This window comes from Pavona decussata, unplaced genomic scaffold (assembly GCF_977016875.1).
Source record: "Pavona decussata unplaced genomic scaffold, jaPavDecu1.1 SCAFFOLD_406, whole genome shotgun sequence".
NCBI lineage: Eukaryota > Metazoa > Cnidaria > Anthozoa > Scleractinia > Agariciidae > Pavona > Pavona decussata.
The window spans coordinates 170247-192177 of record NW_028145774.1 but is presented as its reverse complement, the minus strand read 5'-3'; the positions used below and the strand labels follow the sequence as shown (position 1 = coordinate 192177).

At 38.4% G+C, this 21931-nt stretch overlaps 2 protein-coding genes and 1 long non-coding RNA gene across 3 annotated transcripts in view; 1 reads left to right on the top strand and 2 right to left on the bottom strand.

Annotated features, from left to right (window-relative positions):
- Positions 1-21931, bottom strand: part of LOC146451031 (uncharacterized) — a 351087-nt gene that overhangs the window by 160766 nt on the left and 168390 nt on the right. The gene's annotated exons all lie outside the window — the stretch shown is intronic.
- On the top strand, positions 3707-8950 carry LOC146451040 (uncharacterized). The gene is made up of 4 exons (XM_085099644.1): positions 3707-3769; positions 6482-6671; positions 7309-7436; positions 8465-8950. Exons 1-4 carry the CDS (start codon positions 3746-3748, stop codon positions 8687-8689), a joined length of 567 nt encoding a protein of 188 aa, XP_084955770.1. The 5' UTR covers positions 3707-3745; the 3' UTR covers positions 8690-8950.
- On the bottom strand, positions 13893-20873 carry LOC146451039 (uncharacterized). The gene is made up of 3 exons (XM_085099655.1): positions 20706-20873; positions 19375-19481; positions 13893-14166 (listed from the first exon to the last, which is right to left on the bottom strand). Exons 1-3 carry the CDS (start codon positions 20809-20811, stop codon positions 13936-13938), a joined length of 444 nt encoding a protein of 147 aa, XP_084955781.1. The 5' UTR covers positions 20812-20873; the 3' UTR covers positions 13893-13935.

The following is a 21931-nucleotide window of genomic DNA, read 5'->3' as shown; positions in this document are numbered from 1 at the left end:
CTGAGAGTTTATGGCAGGCAATTGCGGAAAGGGCTCAGCTGTTCGAAAGCCGATTAGCGCTAATCGGAGATTTAAAGATAATCGAGGTTTTCATTTCGCTCGATGAAATGTATTTTAAAGCTAATATTATTAAGCCAAAGGTAAAGAAAAGACTAAGTAAAAACTGATTGCCAAAAGTCTTTTGGAAAAATACTTATTGATAAGTAATTAAACTCAAATCAAACTTCATGTTAACCCACGATTAACTAAATTGAATAGCTGGGCCCAGCAGAACACTGAACATACGCCATAAAGTATTTTCAGTATTTTCAGATTTTCAGATACTAGTTTATAGGTTATAATTAGCGCACACTTGAAAAACAAAGACAACTTCAACAACATGCAAAAAGAAAACAACACAAAACCAATATAAAACAAAATTGAGGAATTTCATTCTCGTCGGATTCTCTGACGCCTTGAAATAAACGAGAAAGTGTCCAGAAGCATCATAATCTTAATGTCCCGAGAAATTTTTTTTGCTAATCAAACAATTTTCGGAAGTTTACAGAGTTTATTTAGCCCTCATGCTTGAGTGAAATTTATTTTCTGTTTTCTCCGTAATTGGAATGTGATTTTTCTCTGACGATTAGGGCTGGACGCCACAAATTTTGTGAAGGAACCCCTTGGGCTCTTGGCATCCTGATTTGCTTCAGTATCTGATCAAAGAACGCTGAAAAAAAGAAAGATCTTGCAGTAGAAAGCAGTGACTGACAGTGGGAGAAACAAAGCCTTCTCTACTTCCTTTTGCGGTCTAGTCGTTGTTTCCAATTGCTGTGTACTCCAAAAAAAATTGGGTAGGGGTGTGCGGCCCGCTTCCCAAACCCTTACCCTATTTATGACTAAAATCTGCGATTTTCCCTTCCCTATTTATGACTAAAATCTGCGATTTTTCCTACCCTATTTATGACCTGAAGTAGCTTCTTCTAAAAAAAAATCGAACCCAGGACTAGAGTGCAAAAATCTATATTCTATTTATTATCAAAATGGCGGCAAAATGGCTAAAAGCGATACCCTATTTATGACCAAAACAGCCGAAAAACCATACCCTTTGGCGCCGCACATACCTATATAGCCCATATAAGGGAGTACCACCCCCCCCCCCCCCCCCCCCCCCCCCCGGGAAAACTCCAAGCCGGGTCCAAAGCTAACGTCCTACATCTCAGGCGCAGTGGCTAGTCAAAACAGGCATTTTTTTTAAGGCAATATCTGGTTTGGATAATTTTTAGGAGCATTGCATTAAAAGGAAAGAAAAATCTAAATAAAGAAAAGAGGTTACTAACTCATTTCGTTGCTGATTTCGCCCTACAACATAACTCTTTTATCTTGCAATGGTTGGAAAAGACTCATGTGGGTAAAACAATTTGATTTATACTGTATCATATCTTGATTGCTTATTTGTTGTTGTTGTTTTTGTTTATTCGGTGACTGATCCCTTAAATTCGCCCTGTTGTCTTTCTGGCGGAATCATAATGAATTTAAGAGCAGAAGGCTGAAGTTTTTCTGCACTTTTTGCAATGAACTACTCGAATGTGAGCTCTTAATAACGAAAAACAATATTCGCGTCCCTTTCCTGGCCTCGTTGTTAGAGTTTGCACTAAATCAGGGCTGATAATTCTCAGTTTCATGGTTTACGTTTTAAATCCGACAGATGAAAAGCTGCATATCCATTTGTCGAACGTAATTGATTAAGAGGTGGAAGGTTTCATTTAGGAGCTCGACACATGAAAAGTTCCGTATACCTAGCCCTATTACCTATCCCTATTCAAATGAACTGGGAACTTCATTCGTTCTTTTTTAAATCGAAGGACAATTTGGCTTAAGCACCGACGCGACTGCAACTTTACCGTAAATATAGCAGATATTGAGTAAACGGATGAGGCGGACACTTTTTTGTCACTAGAAAATAAGTAGATTAGTGCATCATGATATGCTTCATCCATTTCGGTCGTTAAGCTGATAAGCCGACATGAGGTCATCAACAATCGGAAGCTGGATTGCGGTGTGCGGAAAACAGGTGAGATATAGTGTATTTCTCAACTGAGTGCGGTTTACAATCGGCAGTACATGTTCGTTGATTAACGTACCACACTCTCGTGTTTCAATTAATCCTTGGGTGGTAGACTTTCAAAGAAATTCACTTTGACCACACTTCTTCGAGTCTCGTGACAGTCCGAGTGACGTTAGTATTGGGTTTCAGAGTTTCTAAGAAAGCCAGAATACCGGAAATTAATTCAAGAAAGTGTTTGAAGTGGCTTGGCGTTAAAACTACCGTCAGTTGCCCTTTTGACTTTGCCATGCTGCTGTTTCCGATTGCTGGGCCAAAGAAAATAATGAATTTTGGTCAGGAGGAAAGTTGTTTGTTATCAATTTTTGCTTCAGATGTTTTAAAAATCCTTGATCGTGCTATTAGGTCAAGTAACTGACTGCGCCGTCCGGCATGATATGTGTAGACGGTCATGGAAATACTACCGTTTGTTTCCGGGGTTTCCGGTCACTATAAACTGGCAAAATTCAAAGATATAACTTTTAATCATTCTACAGCAGAACATGTGAAAAACTTGTTATCTACTGTAAAACTTGCATGCGTAAAAAGCCCCCCCCCCCCCCCCCTAAATAGTGTGATAGCAAATAAACTGTTAAAATTGAAACGAAAAATATCGCCATATTTTTCATTTGACTCTGCAATTTGCGATTATGACTATTCAGAGCGAGAAAACTGGAGACGTGCCACGTATCTTCAGAAATCCATAATCAGGCGGGCGAGAGTGCATAACAGACCGTAGGATTTCGCTTCCAGTGAAAGTTCTATAACGTTCTGTAAACTTTCTTAGATCGCGATTTAGATAGCTAGGCTAGCGCTGAGTTGCTGGCGGGATCAGCTGGGCGAAGGCAAGTCTGGGCTGTGAGTTGCCAGTACGAGCAGCGAAGCCGGGAGAGGCAAATTGAGCCTCTTATACTGTTAGGTCGGTTCTGCCGAAAATGTAAATTGCTTTGGGACAATAGGTACCGCCAGCTACGGAGGTTAGATTTTAGGAGAAAGTTTGTGTTTGGAAGAGTTCGACTCACAGATTCAGCGTTACGGTATTGAGTACTGATTGCTGTAATGTACAGTTGAACTCGAATTTGGGTGATGGAGAAGCGTTTCCAAGAATATCAAGAAGTCAATCCAGGATCGATAAATTGGCTGTTTTGAATGTCAACTCCTTGCGAATTCTACCGAATTCTACCTGAATTCATGAGTCATTCATGGCGAGCAATCGAAAGCATTTAAAATGTTTATTTTCTTATTAATTGAGAGCCGAGTAAGGTTAACACCTCTCTCCAACCATTGAGTCTCTGGTCAGTAATTTTAGTTTATTTACCTTTTCTCTTGCCAATAGCCGCAAAGTTGTCCAGCTTGTTAGTTTAAACGGTCTTTTATCTGTTGACATAGCATGTCAACTGGTGGCATGTTGAAAGATAGTCGCTATTCTCTGCCACGCACGTAACTGAAATTGAAAATCGCTGCAAAGGTTGTGAACAAGCCCATGAACTTACTAAAATACCTTGCAGTAGCATCCTGGGCGATAACCTTAAAGGAGCTGCGAAGTAATCTGAGCCGAGGGCTTCATGTAGCGGAAATGAATATCCGTCAAAAAGGGATGTATTTAGCATTAGAACCGCAGTGATCTTCCCAGCCGACGTGGGAAACAAGAAGGCAGACTAAATGCATGCACAGCTTAATTTTTCGGTAAGTGAACATGACTTAAGTTTTGCAAGGAAGCTTGTCACGGGCATGGGGATATTTCCGAAAACCCTTTTTTAATTATCTCCCTTGCAAGAAAGGTTTTCTGGCTCCACTGGGCGTGAACTTGCGCTAGTTGTAGTAATTTTTGTTAACTACACCTCACTCGCATGCGGTGTGCGTTAGATAAATTATCCTGGGGAACATCACGAGTGAAAAACTCCACCGAAGCACACTGGACCACTCACCAAATTGAACCGGAAAAAGACCTCTTTGATAAGTTTCGTAATTCTTTTATCAAATTTATTTATTTATTTATTTATATTTTTTATTTTTCCGGTTCAATTTGGCGAGCGGCGGAAAACAAATTTGAACAATGCTCGTACTCGTAACAAGAGAGAAAACGCTTTGCTCGCCGATTCTCGCAAATGCTTGCACCGGAAGACCATCTAATAATGTTCGTATTTGAAATGCTTTTTCAGTTCTAGTTAAGTTTATTGCATGACAGATGTCCAGTGTTTAGAAGACTTCTTTACTAAGTCCACGGAGTAGGTTCACTATAATTTCGAAATTGTTCTTTACTTATTTGTAAATGCTCGGCAAAGACCACTTGATGTTATTTGGAAAAAAAAAAGGACTACAGCACTGAGACAGTCTAGTGAAGAGTTCAACAGTTTCTGAAGCAATTTCTTCAGTATGTTCGACCGTCTTGATTGAAACACGCGCCTTAATCACGCGAAGTGTTGGAATTGTGTCAGATGCAACTGACGGGTTCAAGGCTCAGGCAGATAACTACAACCTTATTACCCCCCTTCAAGTTCAAGTTTTTCACAGCTCTATTCATGTACTCGTATTTTCATGATAGCTTACTAATGTTCTACAAAGACTATTTCACAACCAATGATAAAATTCATACCGCGTACAATACACGATCAGCATCAAATCAGTACACATTACTTACAAACGGACAAATTATGGAGCAGTCGTATGGAACACTGCTTACCGGCTGTTCTAAAGGATCAAAATCATATAGAATTTTTTAAAAAAATCAATGAAATTGTATATTAGATCAGAAATAGTGATAAGTTATAAGCTTGGACAATCTTGTTAATTTGATGATAAGAATTCCATTTTTTCCTCGACGCCCACTACTGTGTAACAACTAATGACGGGGGATCTTTACAAAAGCTCAACAAGCTTCCTTAATTAAGATCTCCTTGCCTCTTAAAATAAATGAGTTTTGTTAAAACCTGATAATATATGATGTAAAGGATGCAAGGTAAAATAAATTATATATTACATATAAACACAAGTTTGTCGTCTTCACCGACGAAACCGGCAAAAGCGAGAACAACAACCACAATGATAAGTTCAACAGGCTCTGAAAAATTTCTTCAGAAGTTACCAAAGAATTAAAAATATATAAGGGTTTGACTGCCTTGATTGGAAAATGTGTTTTAAAAGCGTTTGAATCTTGTCAGCTGCAACTGACGGATTCTCTCGCCGAATGATGACAGCCTTACCCCCACTAGAGTTCGAATGCCATTTCTTTTGACAGCAGTATTAAAAAAAATGACGAAGAAATATTTCTGGAGATAAACAGCTTTTACGTTGCCTATCTCGCTGGCAGGCGATTAGCTCACATGATTACGGAACAGCGGCTATTACAGGCGACAGAAGCAACCTTTTCCAAGGAGCTCTTGTAATAAATGCATTCATTACAGTTCGTCAGAAGTCTTTTTCTCTTACACTTCTTAGAATGAAAGAAGTCAGCCCTTCCTACCCATTTTGCCTCCCTCCAACCTCCCTTTAGGAAGGCCTCATGTTAAGGTTACCCGATGGGCAACTTTTTCGAAAAAAAAAACAAACAAATAAATAAACAAATTAAAGCTTTCCGAACACGGCACGAAATGCCGAGAGGAAACAATTCTAACAAAATTTCGCATGACATTTTTTTCTTTGACACATAAGACTAGTGCGCCCGTTTGTTATTAGCAAATGCATTTGTCAGTTAAAATTCGGACACGAGTAACAAAGATAGTCACTGAAACTTGTCACAGGAAATTTGCTCGAGCGGTCCATACATTCACGGTCTACTCAGGCTGCGAACGCAGACGTATTTCCGGCTGTCTGGTTTTGTTGAATCACTTTACAACTGTCACTGAATCTGAACGGATTCTGCACTTAACAAGTACACGTCCAACCGGAGGTGAATAGGGACCTTAAGATTAAGGGTTTCCTTTAAAAGCCGCAACCGTCGACCGACAGCAGTTTACCGTTCGGAGTTCGCCGTATGTACATAATTCGGGTTTAAGATTAAGGGTTACTTTTTACCCATACGCATCATGGCTTACTCTTAGGAAAACAAGATGGCGGCTGCGAGGAGGATAGTATTAAGATAGCTGTTGTTGTTTTAAATTTAATTCTTGTAATCTCGTAACTGAATCAAAAAATTCTCTCATTCATCGACACAACTCTTTAAAGACAGTAAGTTTGACGTTTAAACGTGGCTTTATAGTTTTAAAACCAGTGAAAAACTCTGCCGTCATTCATTTACCTCTAGACAGTGTCCTTGACGTTAAAACCTAAACCTCAAATGGGACGGCAGGATCGGAGTCACGTAATTTTTGGAGTTTTGTGGTTTGCGGGAAACTAAGAAAAGCCTCAATGTAATTGACCTGAAGTTTCACAAGCGCCGTTGTATCTTTCTATTCTCAGGCTGTGGTCATGTTTTTGTTGACGGCCTGTTTAGAGGTAAACCCTAAACCTCAGCCCTCATATTATCTTAGCTCCGCCTTCAGAGAAGAGGGTTTAGATTGCGCAAATGGAACTGCCCTTGGAGTACTTTGTACAGATTCTTCTGGAGAGCGCCAATGTACATTAAAATGGGAAAGATTCACCAACACTGGTAAGTACACGCACATGACTGGTTAGTCCGACAAACTTGTGTGCTCGAAGTTGAGGACGGTGCCTCCTTAAAGACATATTTTTGTACAGTTTATGACTATGCGGGAAAAGTAGATCTTACGAGGGTAATTGAGATCCAAAAAGGAAATTGCCAGCCAATCACAGAGCGCAGTTAAGTAAAACCAAAGCAACTGACTCCGCCTCTGAATTGAAAGCCACTCTAGTACGCACGTAATGTATAGTACCCCGTCCTGAGTAAATCTCACAAGGATGAAACGATTCGGAGAATATAATTGTCCAACCTTCGTTTTCAAACGATTATCGTATAATAGAAGCCTTGAAAGACTTGTGACTATGCGGAAGAAGTAGATCTTATATATGAGGGTTATTCAGAATTCCAAAAAGGAAATGGCTAGCCAATCACAGATCGCAGTTAAGTAAAACCAAAGCAAACTCCGTCCCTTAATTGAAAACTGCTCTTACTGCGCACGTAATGTACAGTACCCCGTCCTGAGATCATCTTACAAGGATAAACGATTCGGAAAATTTGATTGTCCAACCTCCGTCTCTAAACGATTATGGTGTAATAGAAGTCTTGAAAAATGTTTTTTATTACAATTAAATACTATTTCATTAAGGATTTCAGATAATGAATTTCAAAGGAAGGCGGGGATCAAAGTGTATTCAATATACTGACCCACGCAGCGGAATTCAGTACGCACTGAAAGCAGCAAAAGAAACCCAAGATTGGAAACTTGTGTTTGAGGTGAGTCTTTCCTTTCTACTTTACCGTTAAGTTCTAAAAAAACAAAAACAAAACAAAAAATCTGACGTTTTTTTAGCCTGTGTCCAGATTGACCGGGCCCTCCAAATTTAAGGGGTCTCTTAAGGAATGTTTTTTAACAATAGTCCATAGTCATTCTAGCAAAAGACCATTATTAAGGAACAATACGTTGAAAACATCTTAAATTAAGAAGGGGAGGGCTTCGCGTATTTGGCCCTTGGGCCCCGTGCATGGCTTTAAGGTCGAAAGTGACGGTAAACTTCGAGCCTTGGTTAAGCTAATGTCAATGTCACAGAGGACAGTGTGAGCTCATTCAGTGTTCAACTTTTTTGGTTATTCAAAACAAATCAGGTAAGATTTGCATGATCTGGTTACTTTTGAAAAGTTTGGGGCATATTGGCTGTCACTACGAGTCACCACTGACAGCTAATGTGAAATGCAGGAATCTGCACCACTTGGTTGCATCTGATTTCACAAATTGAGCGCTCATTTTTGGCTAATTCATGGATCAGTGATACAAACCTCTTCCAGACCCTATTGGAAACTTTTGGCCAAACGTTCTCGTAAAATATAAAACACAAAGGACGGTGTTTCATCAGATTTCCAGACATGGAGAAGTGGGTGGAAAAAACGTTTTAACCAACTTTTCGGTGCTTGGAAAAAAAAGAGTCGTTGGAGTGTGTGATATATCTTGTCAAAAAATAAAATAATTCTTGGGGAAATTCAAAGTAAGAACTCACCAATTTTATGATAATTAAGATCACATTTCCAAACTTCCTTCACGGTAGTAATTAATAAGTTCGAGTGGATTAAATATTGCCAGTTAAAATACCCTCAGTTATCGAATTCACGGTAACATATCGTCTTATATATCACTTGACTGTGAAATTTCTATTTGTTTGATGGTTGACTAGTTAACACTTCGGTCACTAGAAGAGTACCTAGAAGAGCACTGATTTGTTCTACCGTTTCCTAAGTACGTTTAATAACATTTCCACTTGCATTCACAGCAACACCAATGCAGAAATACAAGTGACCAGGCTTTTGTGTTCATGCAGAAGCTTGTCAGGGACGACAAGAAACGACGATTCGTATACAAGCCCATTCTTGTTAACGAAACGATGTGTATTGGAGTAACCCGTTGCAATGAGAAATTATCTCTTATAGAGACAGATGATATTCACTCAGAAAGATCTTGTAGATTTAGAAGGTTGAAATCAAGGCAAGACACTTAAGGATTTTATCAGCCTGATTGGTTTGAATTCCCTTTCTATCTATTTTCTTAGAATAGTTGTGTTGTTCTTTCTTGTTAATGTACTTTACCACAACCAGGTTTTATCTCTGATTGGGACCATCTGGCCTCGTAAACATGTTTACAGCAAACTATAAAATAAAGCACGGCGTGATTTGAGTGATATTCGCAGAAAAGATGTAGAATAGAGTAGAATTAATGAAGAGTTGACGTAGGGAAGGACCAGTTCCTTAAAGAATAAAGAAAAGCTAAAAAGAATCTTGGTGCCTCTTCTCTGCTTAGCCAAGCGATTTTTACACTATTTCTCAAATAATACTGCACTTAGCTTAGTCCACCTTTTAATTAGTTTTCTTTTAGCTGCGCGGTGTCTACTCGAATAGGCCTTATCGCGGTTTTCGATGCCATTTTGACGAGTAGGCAAACAGGTTTGAAATAACAGTCAGTTTGTGTGGAAATCCGATGTCAAATAATTTTCATAAAACATCGCTTCTGAAAAATTCATGAATTCGAAACTTTTGGCACTAGGAAAAGGATTTTAAGAAAACAATTGGAGGATGTAGCTGTGCCAGAAAGCGTCCAGTCGTGTTTTGAAATTTCGATACATTTTTCTGTATAGCGAATCAGCCGTGAACTGCTACTAAAAATAGTTCGCGGGAAAAAATACAGACACATGTACTCATGTTCAATTCAATCATGGCTTTGTACAATGAACTCTTGAATCCAATTTTACCGTTTTTTGCTTTCCTTTTTGCCATAAAACTGTCATAAATATCCTTTCGATCGGCCCCCACGTTCGTTCGCCATGATGTTTTTTTACTTCACAAACTGCAATCACCAGCTCCCGGGCGCAACTTCCGCGCAAACAGTAATTTGGCCCGCGGTAAATATTTTGTGTAACGCAATTGTAATGCAATATAAACTCAGCGGGTCTACGATCGAATTGAACTCGAATTGAACTCTTCTGGACCCTGTCTTTTTTCAGAGGCTTCTTTTATTTGTTCCACCGATGTGGCCGGCTCTTCCTTGTCCAGTGAATCTGTGGAATCTGCTGGTAAATTGGCTTAAAATGTTTAAAATGAATGATTACTTTTCGGAATACAACTTGCCCAACAGAACAAAATTTAATTTAAAGTGCCCCTAACCCTTTAATTTGTTTTCTTTTGGTAGATTTCCATATCTGTGAAGATCTCATTTTCGAAAATTTTTTTTTAAAAAATATTGAATCCTTTTTATTTTACGAGCTCTAAAAGTTACTGAAATTTTTAAATTTTTGCGCCCTTTAAGCCCCGCTGGGCAAATTTTTGTCTCGTGGGCTCATTAGGAACGAGCCAATGACAAGTGTCCGATAATTGACACTTTCTTAGCTGTGACGTAAGAAAAGGACACCAGAAGGATTCAGAAGGAATCTTATGCATGCTGATTCCTTTCTCTACTTTTCGAGAGTTGCTGCATCCAAAAAACACACATTTTTCAACCATTTTCTCTGCTTACAATTGAAGCATTACCGCGAATCTTCGGATATTTTTGCACGATGTCCTTTTCTTACGTCACACTCCATATTTGGCCGAGTGGGAGACTAAGGCGAACGATAGGTGAAAATATCGACAAGACTGCCTTCACTTCTAGCGCTCGTAGAAAAAAAAAGCATTCAATATTTCTCAAATTTTTTTTCGAAAATGAGTTCATCAGAGATATGGAAATCTACCAAAAGAAAACAAATTGAAGGGTTAGGGGCACTTTAATATAGTCTGCATTTTACCCCTGGTCTGCAGTGTTCAGTCTGCATTTTACCCCGAGTCTGCATTTTACCCCCAGTCTGCAGTCTGCAGTCTGCAGTCTGCATTTTACACTGACCGATTAACAAATTAATAAATTGCGTCAGTTTTTTCATGCGTCTGTCCTGTTACGCCGAGCGGATCCGCAGACTGGTTTGACAACGTTATAACAATAGACGCTGGAAAAACTGACGTCAATTTGTTTTTTTGCTATAAGAAGAAGCCAAAAGGGACAAAATGAAGTTAAAACGCGGATTAAAAATGCGAGAAACTTACATTTCAAAATCTGACGCGACCAAAATGATAAACTTGTCTCGCTCTCTTATTGGTTAATGGAAAAAGGGGAGACTTTCTATTAGCTGAAAAGTGACAGACTGACGTTTGGATTTCTTCAAAATCCTCGTTCTCGTTCGTTACGTCAGGATCAACATCGCATAAATTATATATTCATGTGTCTGTCTGCTTATTTGACAATGAAAATTACCCAATGAGCGCGTGAGAATTTCTGCAGTTATTGTAAAATGTTGTCTGGAGGTTAAGTCTTGGTCAGAAACACGTTGTTAATGTAGTTAGTCATTAATATTTTGAAATCAGGGCCCAGTTGTTTAAAGCCCGATTTAGGTAATCCTGGATAAACAGCAACTTTGGTTCGAGTTTTAAAATTACACAACAATTCTTGGTTTTCACATGACGTCATAAAAAAACTGAAATTCATAACTAGACACAATTTTGGGTTTTTATTTTCATCACATGTAAGAAAAATCTAAATTTTCACCGGCTTGCTTGTTTTCAGCAGGATAGCATTCCTTGTTTTTAAAATAGAGCAGTTTGAATTTTAGATTTTTACGCCATGCGTGACAGAAGGATTACTGCTATAAACATGTCACTTACATGAAAACATCGATTCGCCTCGTGTTTTTTTAGGTCTGATCAGCTAACATGTAATAGAAGCGTTAATGTCAATGTGTGAAAGTTCAGCAGAGAGAAGAAAGGCTTTGAAATAGCCAAGGTAAACTCCAGATGTTTTAGGTGGTTTCCGGCCGCCATGTTGGTGCCCATCAGACTGGGCACCAACATGGCGGCCCATACTAAACTCTGTAATTTTCCGTGGTACATTTTCTCGAATAACTCGATTAGGAGATATCGCACAGCCCTGTGGCTTTCACACGTTGTTTATGTATCACTCTTCTACAACATATCAATTTCTTAACTTTATCTATTGAATTGTTGAGGAATTTAATTTTTTCACTTGCGTGACGATGTGTGAGAATAAAACCACTTATAAAGATTTTTCAAAAAGAGTTTTGTCCCACAGTTTTGACGGTGACTTTTCTTTACCACTACCTTAAAATTAGAGTTTAAAAACAAAAATAATTTTAACGACCGAGCAGGAAACTTCGGTTAACTATAATCGTGGATTAACTTTAATCGGCTTTCGAACAACCGGGCCCTGAAGTACCTCCAAACCGAAGTTAGATGTGATGTCAGTTTGGACAATAATTAAGTTGAAAAGCCGGACCGTAAAGTGAATATATTTGGGAACATAGAAACTGGTTAAGACGATTCTTTGAGAGCCAACTAGTCCAGAAGGGATGAATAGTTGAGATAGTGATATTTGAAACACCTGAAAACCGTTTGACGGCTAATAATAACTGTTTTTTTAACGGTTGATGGTTACAGTTGGCTAAATTTTAGGTGGTTTGACGGCTGACAGTTAACCCCATTGAGACCCTCCTTTTACACAGTATTACTGTGAAATGTACATTTATCCATTTGTGTGAGCTACAGCAACAAGACATAAATGTTATAAGTACAAATTAAACCAGATTTTTTTTCTTTGACACAAATCTTAATTACATTACGGGACGGGGCAGGGACGTTAGCTTAAATTTACATCTAAAGTACTAAGTTTGTATGCCGCCTTTTCATTTTCATTTTCAGTCTGACATGTCAAATGTGCTGACTTCTGAATAGCACAGCCCGTACATCAATGTTACTTTTTAAAAATAAAATACGTTAAAGTCAAGTTTTGATTTACAATAATCAATATATTATTCCATAAGTACAAAGAAACTCAGTTCGTCAAAACAATCCACATTTAAGTTTTGATGTTTTGAGTTTCGCATAATACTAACAGTATTCTCGAATAAAACCATGTTTAAAGCCAGTGTAGTTGAAAGCCTGAACTTTTGCAAAACACTTTTGTTGCTATGAATTTTCAAACGTAATGCATCCTAAAACTGAAGCGATTGACAATCACATAAATCTATCGCTTTAGTCACAGCGGTTACCAATAACACGCGACCTACCGCCTTCAAAAGAGTAGGATAAAGTTGCTTTTTCGTGGACGTCAATCAAAGAAAAGCTGTTGAAATATTTTGAACTCTGATAAAATTCCAAGGTAACCCGGCTAACTTAGGCCGCGGCTTAAGACAATCAGTGGACCTCCAAATATGTTTATAAGCGGTTTGTTTTACGTAGATAAATAGTTTTTAATGTCTGGGATGCAAGCCCTCTTGTTACCGTCAGCAGCAGAAAATGTTTAGATATGACTGTCGGCAAAATTGAAAATGGCTTAGAACCTGGTTTTGTTAAACACCGTCTAAACTGTCTTTTAAAAACTGACCCTAAGAATTTTACCTCACTAAGACAAGGTAAACTTAATTTAAATTGATTTCCGAGCCAGATCAAGGGAAAATAAAAGGTATTTTGAATTAAAAATTTTCATTTTCACTCCATGTGATAATTCGCTCACTTGCACGCATCGCTGATTTTACAAAATAAACCTGTAGCGATTTCAAATGTTTTATAACAAAAATACAGCTTTACCAAAAAGACTTCTATTATAGTATTTTCTTAATTCAGGGTCAGTACAAGAATCTTCAAACGTTCAAGCTTTCAAACATGCACACGTGACATCACCTGTCACTCGTGTATAAAAGGCTATTTCGCTGGGTTACAATCTTAAATGCCAGGAGTAACGCCTAATTCAAGATGACGGCCATTTTTATCTTCCAAAAATTAGCTGAATCACCGTTTCATTTTGCAGGTAAGTTGTTAGTTCTTTTTTATTGTTATTCATTATTCTGAGCTTGATTGATTCTTTGGATATTTTGCCTACGATTTGGTGCATTAAATCAGAAACTGGTAGTTATTGCTGGTATCATTTTAGCACCACACGTTACCGCGTTCTTTAAATATTGGTCACTGAATCGGGTTCAAAATTCAAACAGCTCAGAGTGCACTTTTAGAGCAAAAGGGTAAAATGTCTTTGAGACTTTGAACTAATGCGCTATTTTATTATTATTATTATTATTATTATTATTATTATTATTATTATTATTATTATTTTTATTATTTTTAATTTGGGTAACCAGTCGTTTGTGGTTGATACCTTAATTAAGTCGGCCGTCATGTTGAACTAGGCGTAGCAAAAGATATTCCTCCATGTAGATTAAGAAGGATATCTTTCTTCACGTTTAACCCAGGCCCCGCAGTCTCTCCAATTGTATCGATTGTATCGAACCAGGGAGATCTTTCCAGTCTTGCTGCTTTTAACTATGGTACCGTTCCTCCTCAGTGATATTAATATGTGATACATCTCGGGCTTGGCTGGCGAGTTTTCGGACAGGTAGACTCGCTTAGATGTAAAGAGGAACTTTCTCTCAGATGGATTACATGATGGCTGTAAATCAGAAATAAGAAGGCACTCAATAACTTTAAAAGGCAGTAGATGAAGGGTCCATCTTGATCGAACACAAAGACGCATGTTCAAAGGGACAACGTTTCTTCTTCTCCTACGCCGCTTCTCCCTACTTTCAACACCACGAGATTCGCATTTTATTTGTGTTTTTACTTGGATGCAAAATGTTGTACTGCTTCAAAACTTCTAGGTACTGTAAACCAAAGTTTCGAATTCTTTTATTTATTTTGAAACCGGTTGTGAATAGACCATTTTCCGGTATATTGAAATTCTAGTTTGGCTACGAGGTTTGGGGGAAAAAAACAAAAGAAATTAATTGTTCATCTCTGAACCCAAATGAAATTTCTTTTGTTTTTTCCCCCCAAGCCTCGTAGCCAAGCTATAATTTTAATATATCGGAAATGGTCTATTAAAATAAGTATAACATATGTTTTGTGTGTGTGTGTGTGTTTTTTAGCCTAATTTGGCAAATGAATCAAAGAATAAGTTTTGCCTGCGTTAGAGTAAGCATCTTGTAAATCAAGGGAACGCCATGATTATTTGTTCACATTTCTGCTTTCTCTCGTTCCCTACTTCTTGCAAACTAGAATAGATTGGGAAAAAAATGATATTCTTTAACCTAATACTTGGTTTAAGCAATTGTGATAGGAAGCTCTACAGTCTAATTACTCTTGTGACGTCACACCGGCCGTCCCGGCAGCCGGCTGATCATGATTCATCCCACGCTGGGCGGATAGATGTCGGGTGGTGAAACGAGCGGGTCCGAGAAAAAGAGTGCGATGCAGTGGACTGGGCTCGAATTAAAAGCTAAATTAAAATGGCGGCGACTGCTGAACAAAACGGCAAGGCTAGGGTCTTGATTTGGATGAGAGTAAAATTTCTTCAGAATTTTCAGTTAGTGCGAAAAATATATTTCATTCACGAAAGTCAATGCATCATCGCTACCATCTTTAGATCAGGGGGGACTGGCAGCTACCTTTCATCTTGCCGCTTTTCCGAAATAGATGATCGCCCCAGTAAAGAAATCTGTCAATCATTCGTAAACCGTAACGAGCATGCGTGAAATGCAAAAGATTCATGCGAATTTGTCCGTAGCGACTCGACGGCGGAAAACGCGGTCGTATTTAGTTATTGTTTATTTACTGTTAGCATGTTTTTTTGCGGTAGTACGAAGTTGAACACTACGATAAATCAAGACCGCTGGAATGAGATGCCAGTTTATACTTTGTTTTAGGTTAGTAGAGGCGTCAACATTGAAATTCCGGGCGACATGTTCTCAGCTGAGCTGAGATTTACCAGCGAGTGTATGTGGTGAAGAATATGACTGATATGATTTGTAATGTAGCAAACGATTATGGTTTTCGTCGTCTCAGGAAGATATTGTACGTCGACAAAATAGTAGATTTCAATTTCGATTCTTGTTCAGTTCTGAAGAAACTAGAAACCACACAGTGTTTCACGACTGTCATCGCGAAAGCCCAGAATGCAAGCTTGTTTCTCAAGATCGGCTTGGAACTTTAGTGTAAGCTTATTAAAAGTATTTGTCCCACATTTTATGCGTATTAACTGTTGAAAGCGTAGTTACGAATGAAACAGCATGTTTATTTTAGGAATTCTCCGTCTGTTTAAATGTCGCGTGACGACAGTTATTCCTGTAATACATAAATGGTTTAAATGCATACACAAGGAAAACAGCTTTAGTCCTTAAGAAATTTTTAGATAAGAAAACGTTGCAACTGGAAAGGATAGCTTATAAAGATCTCAGAAGTAGATTGCTTAACATTATTGTGAATAGAGCTACCAGGTTTATCTGAACGGTTGCAAGGGTGTTTGTCACTTGCGTGAAAAGACATATAAGTCCTCATTCTCTTGTGCAAAAAATTAGGAAGTCGAGTTCAGTAGGCACCGGGTGAACAATGTACTGATACACTGAGATCCTGCAGAAACCACATCATGTGCAAAAAATCTTGGAAGGTACATGTAAATATTATTGTCTCACCTGTCACCCTTACAGATGTACATGGCCACCTCTATGGGTATGGTGGTTTTCCCCCATTGGTGGATGTCAAAATGGGGCTACTGGGCATGCACCCAAAACCCAACTGCAAGGGAGATACAGTACTAAATAGATCCTGGGATGGCAAACTCAGTCAACCATGGTTTCTCTATGTATGCAACAGCCATTTCGAAGAAGACAATCTAAATTATCGCCCCTTGATTACTGAAGTGTTTCTAAACACTCGAGGATTATCCCAGCTGACCACATTACTCTGCAGTATAATAATGTCATCAGTATATGACAATATACATCAGAACTGCAACATATTGCAATATTGTTTAATTGGTACATATTTTGTAACATAGCATATTGTAAATTATGCAATTACTGCACATTTTCACACTTGACTGGCTGAAGTATTGCTGTTTAGCACCCTGCCTCTTTAATGTTTCAGTTCTCACCCCAGAGGTATGATAGACAAAATCTAAAATAATTAAAGGTTACTTCACCTCTTCCTTTAAAATAATGAGATTTATTACCAAGCATACATACTGAATTCAAAAGTCAATATTAATTTTGTGGCTCACTTGGCAAAGTTGAGGAGGAAAGTGCTGCTTTCATCACCTCTCAACTTTTCACCTTTTAGAAGAGATTGGAAAAGAAAAATCTGTTGTTGAGGTATGATAGTAACATTTTAACTAATTAAAGCAAAACAAAAAATTAGATCACCAGAACCTCCACAGTTTGTTGACTCTCAGTGGGCAGTTGCTGTAAAGGGAGGAAATTCTACAGTGTACAAAAGTGTACATAAATGAAAAAATAGGGAAGATAACGATAAAGTGGAATGGAGGAAGGCTTACTACCTCTCGTGAGAGTCAATTTCTACAGGAGCAGGTCTAGCCCTGTGAACTGTGTCAGATCTAGAAACAGCCAACTCTCTCATAAGCGACAACCCTTGGTGCACGACAAATAAAAAAAGTGGTCGCTTACGGGAAAGATCAACAAAATAAGCCTAATGCTGGACTGATAAATTAATTACCTAAAAATATTACCCAAGCGGCTAAAATTAGGCAAATAAAAACTAATTCATTTGATTTTTTCACATCTATTCATTCTTCTGACGAAATTTTGTGTAACATTTTGGAACAGATCACTGAAACAATTCCCATTTACCTACAGATCTAATTATAGTAATCTTCTCTGTCTGTAAACTGTCAGTCTGAGAAATTATTTACTCAGATCATACGCGAATATGTTGGGTGGTCGCTTACCGGAAACAGAAAACAAAAGAATAATAATATGTCAAATTTCTGGCCTAAAAAGTGGTCGCAGTCCCTTAGAAATTTGAGTGGTGGTCGCTTACGAGAGAGCTCTTGAAACAGTATTTAACTGAGAAACAAAACGGTTGTTTACGAAGTGGTCGCTTTGAGAGAGTTGTCTGTACTGATCCTCTCCGGGGTCAGCTAGTCGTCGGTTGCAATATTTTCGTTTTTCGCTGCAGAATTTGCATCCGTGATCCCTCTTGATGACCAAACTTCAGGTAAAAGAGCGACCGAAACCTTCCTGTTTTGTTTGGACGTCGAATAGCCAAATTGTTTGCGAATCCGCACAGACGCGCTTTCACATAAAATCGCCGCCATGTTTGTTTATCAAAAAATCAATACTTAGTCTCGCTCGGCCAAATTTCTTAACTGGGGCGATCATGCAAACTCGGATCCAGGCCTCGCTGCTGGCCCCCCCTGCTTTAGATAATCTTTTAATAGTTTGGCAGATAGCAGCAAAAGAATCATTTGCTGCGATATTTGAAAAGAGTTGAACCGGATAGATCTACGTTTTTTTTTTTTTTTTTTTACATCGGTTGCTGATTAAATTTTATCTTCATTATCTGTCTAATTCTTTCGTTCATATACAGTATTTGTAAAAAATAACATTTGCTTTTCTCCAGAAAACCAGTCAGTAAATTAAAAGGCAAGATTTCCGCACGGCCCCATATTTTTAATCATATATACATTTTGCGGCTCAAGCTCTATTCACGCTTGCTGTTTTTGAAAGAGGACTAGTATGGCAGTGGTTCGTGTACAAATATTAATGTTGAGGGCGGTGCTAATGAAAATCTTTCCAATTGTTAACCTGCAGGATGCAGAGTTCTTAGAAATCCTGATTTTCAAGATTCTGAAGATTTCAAACTTTTTTTTTTTATTATCAAACAAGTATTTGATTTCATAATGTTCCTTTTTTAGGAATTAAACGGAAGGAGAGAGGGGTATAAAATACAGGCAGACAAATAAAAATGATCAAATAATATAAAAACCGGAAACTTTTTCATGTACTGTGGATTCTTTGTACTTATGCAGACTGGTCGGTTATTTATTTATTTATTTATTTATTTATTTTTTTTTTTACCATGGAAATGGTCAATTTATTTGCTGGTCTTGTCTGTAGCCAAAAGTGTTCAAAAACGTTTTGGACAGGCTACACCAGGACCTGAAAATTAAGGGAAGAAACCTAGATTTCCGGTTTGTCGAAAGGAACTTTTGCCAGCCATTACACAAACCGGAAGCGCGGAAAGAGCGCTCGTGCCAGTCCTACTCCGCATCACACATCGCACGAAGAGCGGACCGCTCGTTTTACCGCCCAACATCTATCCGCCCTGATCCCACGTACTCTCCAATACCGACTTTCAAAGATTCACATCCCGCTTAGCGTGCGTCTAGGAGTCTTAGGATCAATGCTTTTTCATTTTTTCTTTGTTTTTTCTTCTCAGTTATCACCTCGAATAGCTTGATGGCTACCTGCGGGTTCTCAAGTTCTTGTATGTAATTTCATGATTTATTCAATAAAGTTGATGTTGTTGCTGTTGTTGTTGTTGTTGTTGTTGTTGCGTCCCATGCATGGTGTTCTATTTATTATTATTCTATTTTGTCTATTTTGTTGTCTGTTTTTGCCAAATTCTGTCCCCGCATTAGTACTGATTTTTAGCGAGTGCTTGTCTAGTTTAACGGATCTGCAACGAGGTCATAGACTACCAGCTATGGCTAATTTGTTAAGCTAAGACCTTGTGAGCCTCGATCGAAAAGTTGCTACTGACATATTTTCAGTTTAAAAGCAACCTAGCTCTTCTTATGTTCAGATCATGAGAATTCAGTTCGAAGGAGGGAAAACTCGATAACACTTCAGAGGTTTAAACCTACCTCCAGAACCAACTTTCTCTTCGACACAGCTACACAGACGTCTGGCATTCCGGGGAGGCTGAATGTGTAGTTCAAAGTGTCGCGCCGAATCTTGGTTTGCACAAAAACTACAGAAAAAGGTTTACATCAGTTAACACGAGAGAATAACCCGCTGATTAATAGGGTGGCATGGATGTATGGGATGTGACATGGATGTATGCGTGGCGGCATTATGGGTGTAAACGACACTTAAACGTCGTTTGGTAGCAAGTGGTTTTTAGCTCGTGAATGATCGCATGCGCAATGAACGAGTTATCGCGATGAGGGTCAAAGTCGTTCACATGTATCAAGTTTCATTCGGCAATAACACGTCACGAGGAAAGAAGAGAAAGGAGAACTTATCAAGCGCTCTTAGTATCCATAAAGAAAATTGGGGGTAGCCATGCATTTTGCAGAGATAATAAATCTACAATTTGAAATAAAATGATGTATTATTAAAATGATGAAATAAAATGATGATGTATTATTTAGTAATGACACAGGCAATCTCGGAAAAAGAAATCCGAGTGCTGTTATCAGGATTCGAACTTAAGACCTTCCGATTACTAGTATGGATACTCTACCACTGAGCTACAGAAGACTCGTGGAAGCTAAGGCCATTAAACTAGGTTCATGGGACAAACATCCTGCTTACTGCTAGGATTGGAATGTCATTAAGTGGCTGGTATATGCGCATTGAAAGGAGATGTGATGTAATATTTTAAGCCTTGTGAACAAATGAGAATGATGTATTGTTCAGTAATGACACAGGCGATCTCGAAAAAAGAAATCCCGAGTGCTCCTAGCAGTATGCAGGATGTTTGTCCCATGAACCTAGTTTAATGGCCTTAGCTTCCACGAGTGTCCTGTAGCTTAGTGGTTAAAGAGCATCCGAACTAGTAATCGGAAGGTCTTAGGTTCGACTCCTGCTAGGAGCACTCGGAATTTCTTTTCGTCCCTATTGCTTTTGTCATGGGAAGATTCCCGTCAAAAATAGAGGGGTCATGTGTCCCTTCCCCCTCCCCTCCCGCACAAAAAAAAAAAAACCTTCAAACGCGTCTCCATAATCTCTGATTACTATTAGTTATTGCGTTCAGCGTAGAAAGAACACACTCCTAATACAGATTGGAGTCGAGATTGAATGGATCTTGGGACGCTAAACTGGTATCCCCTTGAGATTTTGCAGGTGCGAATGAAATTATCACCTACTTGTCAAAGGAGAGAGAGAGCCTGGTGACATCGAACTGATTATTACTAGCATAACTATTATAAACAAATGCTTGCCAAATGTAAGCGCTGAGAAGTCAACTTACATGTGCCGCAATCGGTTTCATTTCCTGTAAATGACAGAGTTCTCACGCCATCCGGCTTCAACTCCGCTTTGAGATATTTTCCCGCCTTTAGCGATTTTATGCTCATTATGTTGTTGTTGCCCGTCACTGTGATGTCGCACCGTGAAGGGATTTCATTAGCTTTCGCCAACACGACGTGTAAAATCACTCCAAACTGCAAACGAGAAAGAGCAGATAAATCAGCAAAGGTCGTTTTTATTTGGACTATAAGTCAATCGCATTTGTGCACGAACCAGAGTGTGCACAAGCATTCGTCTAATTCTTACTATCCGTATGAGTTTTCTGTCGTTTATAAAATTGTAGTTGAATTCTTCGGATAAATTCTGTAAAAGTAAATGTAAATCTTCTTAAGTGGCGAATGATAAATGAGATTGGGAGTCAAACCAATGTCTAAATCCTCTTTATATCTTGACAAAACGTTAAAGGAAAGGGTGGTGCGGGGGGTGCGGGGTGAAGATGGAAGGGGGGGGGGGGGTATGCTTATTTTTAACAAGCGTTAATCCGACCAACTCGTTAAGTTATTTCGACCACATTTTCGCTACCCGAAGTTGATCGTATTAACGCGGTTTCACTGTAGTTCGACTGATGAGTAATCTTGTTAAGTGGTACCTAAAAAAAAAAAATATATATATATATATATATTTATCCAGTTACATAAATGTGATACTTATGAATATAAAATGTACACATCACCTCATTTTTCTGCAAAAGCTACGACGTTCCATGTAGAAGACCGATTTACGTATTTAGTACTCATGACTACATTTGTGTTTTAATAGTTATGTCACTCTGCAATGCCGATTGGAAATATCCTCTTCTTTCTCAATGAAAAAAAAAAAAAAAAGCTTTCGGGGTAAATATTTTTTTGCGTTTCTCTTCCCCGTTAAAAGCCATTGTTTATAGGTTCCTTCCATGTCATTTTTCAGACATTTTTCCTTTTCGTAATGGACTTGCTTGGATGCAAAACTAAGACCAATCAAAAAGAAGAAAGACCCTTCCAGTTATTTATGCAACTTCATTAGTTGCGAAAAGGAGTTTTTTGGATAAAAGAATGGATTAAAACACGAGTTGGCATCATTTTGCGAAAAGCCACGACACAACAAAAAAGAAAATAAAACTACTCGAGAACAACACAAATGCACATATAACAAGGGAATGCTTCGATTTAAAACAAGAATATTCAAAGT

Bases quoted from the DNA above. Each gene is read 5' to 3' on its own strand.
- LOC146451040 (XM_085099644.1), top strand. From the start codon at position 3,746: ATGCATGCACAGCTTAATTTTTCG. The intron at 6,672-7,308 runs GTAAGTACACGC...TATTTCATTAAG, and splicing joins GGAAAGATTCACCAACACTG to GATTTCAGATAATGAATTTC. The intron at 7,437-8,464 runs GTGAGTCTTTCC...TTGCATTCACAG, and splicing joins ATTGGAAACTTGTGTTTGAG to CAACACCAATGCAGAAATAC.
- LOC146451039 (XM_085099655.1), bottom strand. From the start codon at position 20,811: ATGAGCATAAAATCGCTAAAGGCGGGAAAATATCTCAAAGCGGAGTTG. The intron at 19,482-20,705 runs GTAAGTTGACTT...CTTTTTCTGTAG, and splicing joins TGAAACCGATTGCGGCACAT to TTTTTGTGCAAACCAAGATT. The intron at 14,167-19,374 runs GTAGGTTTAAAC...TCTGATTTACAG, and splicing joins AGAGAAAGTTGGTTCTGGAG to CCATCATGTAATCCATCTGA.